The 10,147-nt window shown below is 46.1% G+C and overlaps 1 protein-coding gene across 1 annotated transcript; it reads right to left on the bottom strand.

Moving 5' to 3' along the window:
- Positions 1 to 271: 271 nt before the first annotated feature.
- Positions 272 to 8,397, bottom strand: LOC144588806 (protease inhibitor 3-like). The gene is made up of 4 exons (XM_078392242.1): positions 8,240 to 8,397; positions 5,168 to 5,329; positions 1,860 to 2,000; positions 272 to 487 (listed from the first exon to the last, which is right to left on the bottom strand). The coding sequence occupies exons 1-3, from the start codon at positions 8,316 to 8,318 to the stop codon at positions 1,861 to 1,863; spliced, it is 381 nt and encodes a 126-aa protein (XP_078248368.1). The 5' UTR covers positions 8,319 to 8,397; the 3' UTR covers positions 272 to 487; position 1,860.
- Between the last annotated feature and the right edge of the window lie 1,750 nt (positions 8,398 to 10,147).

Below are 10,147 nucleotides of genomic sequence, written 5' to 3'. Positions count from 1 at the left end.
TTTTGGTGCAGAGTCGAGATGTTTCACTTCAGGCATGCATAGCTTCATGAGAGCAAAAGACAGGAAGCTGGAGCCCCCACAATGTCCATTTTTAAATGATTTTTAAAAGCCTGTGTGGCCTCCTCAACCAATATGCCACACGTCTTACATCCAGATCAAACGTTGTGCCAAGAGGATGCATACGCCAACCCCCAAACCATGCGACTTTAACCGAATTTCAAAAACCCTGATCCAGCCTGGATTTATTTCAGTATTGTAACCATGCCCTCAGTTGGATGCAAATGAATACTGTACATGCCTTTATTGGCAAGGGGTAAGCAAGTACACTGGCTAAGGCTGCATGGGGATGGGGAAATGCTTGGTCAAAGCTGACTTTGATGGGAAGGCGTTTGGTCAAAGCTGAGTCCTGGCCTCCTCCTCCTCTTGAACATGAGGCATCCACCTCAGGATTGGCCCCAGATTCTGGATCTCCATTCAGGATCTGCCGCTGAAAGAAAGAGAGACTTAGCAAAGAAAGCAAAATTCTGCCCATTATCGTTCCAGACCAGTTCCGGCTTTCTCTGGAACAAACGTTTGCCACAGAGTTGACCAGGAACCTGTTTTTCTTCGCCTGATGTCAGCCCTAGGCAAGGATTGAAAAGACAGGACACAACACAGTACCCTGAGGGATTCCACAGGGAAAAGGCCAGGAGGTCGAACAGGATTCCTCCAATGCCACATTCTGAGTTTGGCCACTCAGGAAGGATAGGAGCCACTGTAAGGGCCTCCAGGGCCCCTCCCAGAAAGGCGCCCCAGATGGGCACCATGGTGAATGGCATCCAAAGCCTCTGAAAGGTCCAGCGGAAGCAATGGAGACATGCTCCCCCTGCCCGGGTCCTGGCAAAGGACATCCACCAAGGCGGACCGAGCGGTCTCTGTCCCAAGACCGGGGCTGAAGTTCAACCGAAAGTCACCCAGGGAATCTGCCTCATCCAGGAACCACTGGAGCTGAGAAGCCGCCCCGCACCCTTTTGCACCTTGCCCTAACACGGGAATCTTAGAGACGGGCTTGCTGTGGCCCAACCGCATGGTGGGATCCTGGGAGAGCTTTTTTGAAGGGAAGGTCTTGCAACTGCCTCCTTGAGGCAGCGTGAGATGACCCCCTGCTCCAAAGAGGCCTTCCTCTTTCCTCTAACCCACTGAACCAGCCCCCCACCCCTGCTGCTTTTCTAAGCAATGAAGGGTAAGTGTCAAGAATACACATGGTGGCCCTCCATCTCTTCGGTCCTCTCTGTTTTGCTTCCACAAATTTCCCTTTTGTGCTATTCTAATTCATGCAACTCCTGTTGATTTTTAAAAATCATCCGTCAGTTTAATTGGCATTCTTCCTCCTTCCCTCAGTCCAAGGTCTCCACTGATGTATTTCTTCATTCCATCACCCATCTATTGATCCAGTGGTATTGGCTAAAGTTAGGGCCCTTTTTTGCTATTCATGCACCTAATATAAAATAAATTATATTCTGTTGATTTTCCTGTGAGTTTTCTAACACTAAGAAACTGATTTCATATCTTCAACTTTTTCTGATTGTTCCAAAATTATGGCTTCTTTCCTCCTATTCTATTTATTCTTTTTAATAGCTTATACACTTTTGGGGAAAAAAGAGTGTATGTCTACAGTTTTCTCAATGGCTTTATCCTGTTCTCTATGGGTTTTTTTAAAAAATACTAGTATTACTAGAGAACTGTTCTGATGTTCTGAGGCTTCTCAAGACCGTTTTGCAGTGAAAGAGAACCTTCTCCACCCCCAGCCCATTGCTAATGACTTGCCTACCCATCCACCCATCCATCCGCCCGCTTCCCAGCATAAATGGCCTCCTTACCTTACACAGGACTCATGCAATCCACCAAGCATGCATAGTTGCAGCATTTCTCCTTGCCGGGGCACTTCCAGTCATTTTCACACTTCACCAGGCAGATGGTGACGAGATCTGGAGGTGCTCTGGGGCAGGTGCCGGGCTTCTCTGCAAGAAACAACAGAGACACACAGAGAGAGAGAGAGACCACATGGCTGTGAGAGTCTGCTGGGAACAGGCACACCAGAGCAAGCAGACTTGAGCCATGTGCACCTCCGAACCCAGAATGCTTCCAGTGCACAGCCAGGTCGGTCCGGATCCTGGCTTCCCTTTGTCCTCACAGAGCAGAACCATCTCCACTCTAGGTCAGCTGGACCTGGGAAGGACTCCATCAAGGCAGAGGACTTTACTGACTCAACCCCAATGGATGCTTTATCCCTACAGGAGGCCCTTCTCTGATCTGATTAGCCCACTGCCACTCTAGCAGTCCCTGGAAGGGTGAAGGAAGGCAAGTACCTTCTCTCCAGGACATGCAGGTACCTGTTCCAGACCTTGGAGCCTCAAGTGCTCCTGTTTCTGTATTCGTGGATCAACAGAACTGTCCCTGGATATTGATCCAAGTGGCTCTTTACTGCCGCCAACATTGGAAATAAATCCTGCTAATAGGCCATGAGGTTTACTCCTTAGAAAGTATGTTGAGGATTATCCACACAATTGAGCTGATCAGGGATGTGAAGGAGGCAGGTTGGAGCATGGGAGAGGAAGGGGCTGAGCAACGACTACAAAATGCAAGAGGCCATTTTTGACACCATCACTGATTTCTTTATTTTTGGTGTTGTCATTAATAGAAGTGACCAGTGTGTCAGTTGCCTTAGGACTAGCAAGGTTTCAGAGTCAGATCATCGGTGTTTGAAATATATACTATATATATAAAGAAAAGTGTCTTTGCTTTCTCTGCTAGCAAGGCCACATATGGAGCCTCGTGTCCAGTTCTGGGCACATTAATGATGATGATGATGATGATGATTTTGATTTATATCCTGCCTATCTGGACGAATAGACCACTCTATTAGCTAGACTGTGGGCAGCCAGGGCGGTGAGTGGCCGGCAAAGCAAGTCCAATGAAGAACTGTTGAAAAAGCTAGATATGGTTAGCCTCAAGGATCTTTCCTCTGGGAGAAAGAGGAGAAAGGATTTCTGACCTGAGACAGACTGACCGTTTAGATCAGTGGTCTTAACCTTTGTTACTCGGATGTTTTTGAACTGCAACTCCCAGAAACCCCAGCCAGCACAGTTGGTGGTGAAGGCTTCTGGGAGTTGCAGTCCAAAACCCCTGAGTAACCCAAGGTTAAGAACCAGTGGTTTAGATAACGGTGAGCGCCTCCAAGAGGAGAGGGTCCCTAGGCTTCATGCTAAGGTACGCTGGAAACTCATCTCTCCTCTTCACTCTTTTCTAGGACCCCGTTGGGGGAAACTGACATTCCCATGGATGCCAACTCACAAGGAAGGTCAGCCTGCCAGGTGGACCCCAACTGTTTTGTTCCTGCTTGAGATCCAGTGTTTGCTGCTGTGTCATCTCCTTCCCCCACAGAGATCCGGGTCATGATAACAGATCTTCTCTGTAGTCTTTCAGTGTGTGTTGGAACTTTGGAGTGCACTGTGTACCAGTTGGAACAATGGATTTGTTCCTTGAGTCTGTGTTTTGGAAAACAGCCCACTTGTACTGGACAGATTCAGAGCCAGCCTAAATGGACTAGGGTCTACATCATAGTATCTGTTTGGAAATCCACACCTTCAGAGCTCTCACATCTTCATGTGGTACTTTTGGTCTCTCCACGAGAGCCTGTCGGGATGCAGAACCCGCTCCCGTACTCAATATTTACCAGAGTGTTAAGGCACCAACCTGTATAGAGGTATGAACAGACCTGAATCCACAGAAATGCTGGCAGGCTTTAGTCATTCCTTTTCAGGTAACTAAATCTTGGGTAAGAGCTTGTGGTACCCTGACCCCACTGTGTGCTCCCCTGCAGGGACAGGATGGTTCACTTAAGACAGTAATCAGATGGTGTATTTCCTGGAGTGAACCAGCCTGCCCCTCAAAGTGGCCTTGCCTGCACCTTTCTGGCCCCTGTCAGGGGCTTCTACCTTTTTTTGTGCCAGCAGGGTTGCTCCATTTGGGTTTGTTTCCAGTCCAAGCAATTGCTGGAAATGAACCAAAGCGAGACTCTGGCTGTCAATTTGCCAATATCATGAGGGGATCCACTTGAGAACATGGCATCCAGATTGCTAACTAGGGCTTGTTACAGGGAACATATAATTCCCCAGTTACAGCAGCTCTACTCGCTGCCAGGCCATTTCTGGGCACAATTTGAAGTCCCAGTTCTAACTTAGCCTTAAATGATTTGGGTACAAGCTATTTCAAGTGCCACATCTCCTTTTATGAATCTGTCTTTTAAGATCATCAGGAAAGACCTTTATCTCGATACCGCCACCTTCACAGGTTTGTTTTCTGGGAACATAGGAGAGTGCCTTCTCTGTTGCTGCTCCCGGACTGTGTTAGAACAGTTATAATGGGGGGATGTGCATCAATAATAACATTATTAATAATAATGTTCATAAAAATGTACACAGAAAAGCAGGCTGCAAATCAAACAAACTGCAGTGTCTATATATAAATGCCAGGAACCTGGGAAACAAACAAGGAGATCTGGAAATCTTAGCTCAGGAGGGTAAACATGACCTGATAGGAATAACTGAAACCTGGTGGGATGACTCCCATGACTGGAATACAGAAACTGAAGGATATAAACTGTTCAAAAAGAACATAGAGAATAAAAAGGAGGTGGGGTTGCAGCATATGTCTCAAATAGACATTCTTGCACAGAAATACAGGAAGAAGAGATTGGCTGTCCCACTGAAAGAGTCTGGTTCAATGTAGTTGGGGTGAAAAACAAAAGGAACTTGGTGGTTCCTAATTCATAATACACACATCTAATGCTCTTTTTAAGTTGATGCACCACATATTTACTGCTCTAATGCATACTTAAAATAAAATACTCATTTCCTTGGCCCCTCCACCCTTGATGGGGTTGAGGAAACATTTAATTAGCCAGTACCGTGAAGTGCCTCTCTTCTTAAGCCAATTCCCAATATTTGTCAATTGACACCAGGCTGCTGTGAACCAAAGAAGGTCTCCTGAGGTCCACAGGGCATTGGGATGCGAGGATTGTATCAAATCACATATCAGGCCCCCTCGTGACCCTCTTTAGCCCAGTCCAGCCCAACTGTAATTGCCACACATAGATAAGCCGAGACTTTCGTGTTTTCCCACTTACCTTCACAGGTATAATGACAGTCCTTCCAAGTCTTAAAATTGTTTTCGTTCCCCCCGCAGCCGCCATAAATGAACTTCTCACACTTCTTGGACTCTGGGTTGTAATAATAGCGGGGCATGTAGGCTTCACAGTTCCCTACAACCTTAGGAAGGAGGCAGATGGCTGTGGGAAAAAGAGGGGGAAATCACTAGGCTCAATGGTCGAATCAGAAGCAGCCCCTCCCTCACTGGAACAATGAGTGGACCCCTTGGGGATCTTTGGCTCCTTCCAGGAGTTGCCACGATAAACTTCACTGAAAGGATGAACATAGTGGAAAAACCTTAGTGGACAGTGGAAGATGAAAAAAGATCAAAAACCTTTTAGAGAAGCATAACAGTAATTTTCACCATGTCTCTTAGGTAAACCTCCTCCCTTCTTCCAAATCTGGTGCTCGCTACCACTCTGCTGCCACCTTCTCAGAAGACAGACGGATGGAGCCGGAAGGAGTCTAGGGCAGTGGTCAGGGCACAGGGGTAAATTACCCCAAATGGGCTAAAAATGAAAATCCTAGGATTAATGAGCAGAGCCTCGCCCCCACCCCAACTCCATGCAGCCAAACCTCAAACTGTAAGCTACCTATCCCTGCTACCTTCCTTGGTTGTGGCACTTGTAAATCCGCTCTTTTAGAGATTGGAGATAAGGCGGCTTCATTTACGGCTGCAGTCAATCCGGCTTTTGAATGACTACTTCCGCCAGAGGTGACTGCAAGCAAGAGGAGGGAAAGCTCCAATTAAGATGGGAAGGAAGGTGCAAGAGAGGGATGGGTGGCTTCATCATCTTGTTTAAATGTATGTAGAAAATTGAGTGTGTGTGTGTGAGTGTGTGTGTGTGTGTGTGACAGAGAGAGAGAGAGAGAGACTGACTCAAAACTGAAAAAAGGAACTGATGCAAGGAGGAGGGAAAGCTTCAATTAAGGCTGGAAGAAAGGTGCGAGAGAGGGACGGGTGGCTTCATCAAGGTTGTTTAAATGTAATGGGAGGAAATGGACATACTGAACTGAAGCAACTGATTGGTAAAAATTGAGGGAGGGAGGGTTCGTGTGTGTGCATGTGTGCATAACAGAGAGAGAGACTTGACTCTTTCATAAAACCATGAAAAAAGGAACCTTCCAAAGTTAATCTCCACTGCATTTAACTCTGCAGTTTCTGCTGAGAACAGCAAAATTTTGAAGTGTGTAGCAATCACATTTTGCTATTTCTCATCCCAAAAGCAGGCAAGAGTATCATAGTTTAATCCCAAAATCCGAACCCCAGTCTTTCTGCTCCTGGTCCTACTTTGACTGCAGCACCAAACAAAAGGCTGTGGGTTTCTCTATTGAGTCAATGCATCTCATGTGCAGTCTTCCTCTTTTCCTACTGCATTGCACTTTTTCCTACACTGCTGCCTTTTCCAGTGAGCTTATCTTCTTATGATGCCACTGTAGTACAGTACCCTTTGTTTGGTTATTTTAGCTTCTAGTGAGAGTCCACACTTAATTTGCTTTACTTATCTTTCTGACAAGTCATGATATCTTTAAAGTTCATTTCTAACACTAAATTTCAAATAAGTTAAATTTGTGTATACACTTTATGTAGTATAGAAAATGTGTATAAAATGTGTATTAAAAGTTTGCACTCCTATATATAGCTGCTTTTCTGAGGGTGGTTTACTTTGGAGGAAAGAAGTCCAGGATTTCAATGTACTTAATGAGCTTTATAAAGAGGGTGCATTTAATTCAGTGTAGCATTTTGCACTTGACTTTTTTCTAAAAGAGCTGTCAGTTGGAGAAATCATTAAAGAACCAGACAGACTAGATACAGATGAAGGAGGAGTGAAAATTGGTGGAAGAATCATCACTGGTCATTTCAGATATGCAGATGGCACTGTCTTAGTGGTAGAGAGCAGCAATGACTCAAAATGGGATTTAGGGAAAGCAAAAGAATAACATGCCATATCAGGATAGCAGCTGAATACCAAGAAGACCAAAATAATGATTACTGAAGAAGTGCACAACTTAAAGAAAGAAATTGGAAGAGTTATAGGTTTGGTATACCTCGGTTCTATCAGAAACTCAAGTGGAGAGTGCAGGCAAGAAGTCAGAGGGCTGACAGAAAAGGGCAACAATAAAGGAATTAGGAAAGGTCACGGAGTGTAAAGAGGTGTCATTGGAGATCATCCACACTCTTGTATTTCTAATCATCATTGCAGATGTGAAAACTGGACAGTTAAGAAAGCTGGCAGATAAAACATTGATTCGTTTGAAATGTGAAGCTGGAGGAGAGCTTTCCAGATATCCGGGACTGCCAGAAAAACAAGCAAGTCGGTTCTAGATCAAATTAACGCTTAACTCTCTCTGGAAGCAAAAATGTTGAAATGAGTCTGTCCTACTTTGGGCACATCATGAGAAAGCAGGGTTCTCTGGAAAAGACAATAATGGTGAGAAAAGTGGAAGGCAGCAGGGAAAGAGGGCAAGAACAAAACAGGGCTGTTGAGGATGGAGCAGGTTGGAGATCTCTCATTCACAGGGTCGCCGTGTGTTCGAGACAATTTGATGTCACATAACAACAGCAACAACAATAGCCCTGGCATTTGGGGTGAAAGCTCACCAGAAACCCCTGGCAGGGCCAAATGTGGCAGTCAGGATGAGAAGGAGCCAAAGCATGCCATCCTGGGGATACAGAGGGTCTCCCACTCATTGGGGGACTTCAGAGGGCTGGGGCAGAGCTCACAGGACTTTGGGGGGAGGGGTTTCCACCCTCCCCTGTCTTTCTTGATCCTGATGATGCTATCACTGCTTATTCCAATTTACAATAATTTCTGTGAGTAAAACCAGCTGTAGGCAGAGTCTGGCCACGGGCAGACAGCCCTTTCCTTTTGTGGCCTCTAGAGAGAGGTTCTGAGAAGGGAGGCGTGAGGGGAGAAGGCCCCGGGGCAAAGGTCCGGGCCAGGGAAAGCAGGGGTCCAGCTGGAAGCTCCCTTCGGAGCATCACAGGATTGCTGGCCTCTGTATGGGCAGGCAGGGGTCTCATCAGTGAGAGAGGAGGGGTCTCTTACCTGGCTGGCCATAGGTGGGGGTCAGCTCAGCCCAGAAGGCGAGAAGCCCAACCAGGAGGAGAAGGCCAACGGACTTCATGGCGCGAGGCAGGCTGTGGAGTCCGGCGTCCGGCCAGGGTGCCGGCTCTTTTAAACACCAGCAAACAGGCTCAGCTGGGGTTAGTTCAAGGAAGGATGTGGACATGGTGGGGGGAAGTTGAAGCCTCATTGGCAAGATTGGGAAACCAGAAATTGCAAAAGAGTCTCAGAGCTGATCGTGTTCCTGATGATCTTTCCTCGAGCAGGAAAAGCTGATGCAGGAGAGGCATCAACCCAACCGCGCCCCACACTTGGGGTCTCTCATTCCCCATATGAGTCAGTTTTTCAAGGAGAATGGTAAATACACCTTCCTTCTTTTCTCCTTCTCGCCTTCTCTTCTCCTCTCTTTCCCTACCTGGAAGGAAATGAGGATCCAGACAAAAATTTCCGATCACAATAAGCTTGATTGCTGTGGTGGTATGTGTGGAGGGGACAATCAATCAATCAATCAATCAATCAATCAATCAATCAATCAATCAATCAATCAATCAATCAATCAATCAATCACATACATACATACATACATACATACATACATACATACATACATACATACATACATACATACATACATACATACATACATAACACAAAGTGAAAGATTCTTCAGTAATACTGGGCATCTCCAATTTATACTTTTGGTGAAACACATCAAATGGATGTAAAAACAAATAGACTCCACCTAACTCAAACAGAAAAGGATGAGGCCCGGAAGGAGAAGACAAGAAATCGGGCCTTCTCGGCGGTGGCTCCTCGCCTCTGGAATAACCTCCCTCCTAATATTCGCGCGGCTCCAGTGGTGGGATTCAAATAAATTAACAACAGGTTCTATGTCCTAATGATAAATAAATAAATAAATAAATAAGTAAATAAATAAGTAAATAAATAAATAAGTCAATATGTAAATATGTAAATATGTAAATAAATATGTAAATAAATATGTAAATAAGTAAGTAAATGCCCAGGACAGTGGGATCTGAGGAGGATTTCTTCCACAGTGGTCTCCCTACTGCCTATTATCACAACTACTTCTCACATAATTAAGACATCTGGATAAGTGCATCTGTTTGGGCATACTGCTGCTGTTACCCTCACCATGGGCATGTGCCAAAAACACACACACAAACACACACCTCACAGTGGGTGCTTATGACCAAGTTTGACAGAGAACTGACACATCTCTCCTTCCCTTTACCTCCTATTTTGCCCTATAGCTCACCAGTAAAAATTGCTTCCCTCCCCTTTCCTGCTCCTGAAATGACTGATAGCCCTGTTTGTTGTTACCTGGAGGCAGCCTTTGTGCACCTGTTGTGGAGTTCTTCTCCCCCCCCCCCCGCTTCCTTCTGGCTTGGAAGGTATGTTCCCTTTTCAGTCTGTTGCCACTCCACCTCACCCCCACCACCTCAATCGGTCCTTCAGTTACTGACTCCTCTGAGGTCTCCTCCTCCTCCATCTTTCCCCTCCACCCCGCACCCACTGCTTCTCCTCGTCAGTCGCTTTGGGGGTGTTGGTGTTGCTGGCGGCGCTGGTAGTGATGATGGCTTCCCTCAGAGCCCTGGCAGCTGCTTCATCTTCTCATTTTCCACTTTTCCTTCATGCCACAGTTTCACCAAAAACATAAGACTCCCCCCCCTCCACTGTCTTCCCCAAATTTCCACCTTCCATTTTCATCTCCTCTGTCCTCCTCTGCTGCCCCTTTTCTCCTTCAGCCCCACACAAGTCCTCAGGGAAGAGTCCTAAAATACAAGCCTTAGTTTTCAAGGAGAGTGCTGTGTAACCCCATGCAGTGCAGGTTTAATCTCTATTCCCTGCTCTGGGGAAACAAGGAAG

The sequence above is a fragment of the Pogona vitticeps genome, chromosome 4 (genome assembly GCF_051106095.1).
Source record: "Pogona vitticeps strain Pit_001003342236 chromosome 4, PviZW2.1, whole genome shotgun sequence".
Classification (NCBI taxonomy): Eukaryota; Metazoa; Chordata; class Lepidosauria; order Squamata; family Agamidae; genus Pogona; species Pogona vitticeps.
Note: the sequence above shows the minus strand (reverse complement) of the source record. Positions and strands in the feature narration are given on the sequence as shown.

Coding starts and splice junctions, on each gene's coding strand:
- LOC144588806 (XM_078392242.1), bottom strand. CDS start 8,318: ATGAAGTCCGTTGGCCTTCTCCTCCTGGTTGGGCTTCTCGCCTTCTGG. Junction 5,330..8,239: donor CCCCACCTATGGCCAGCCAG/GTAAGAGACCCC, acceptor TTTTTCCCACAG/CCATCTGCCTCCTTCCTAAG. Junction 2,001..5,167: donor CTGTCATTATACCTGTGAAG/GTAAGTGGGAAA, acceptor TGTTTCTTGCAG/AGAAGCCCGGCACCTGCCCC.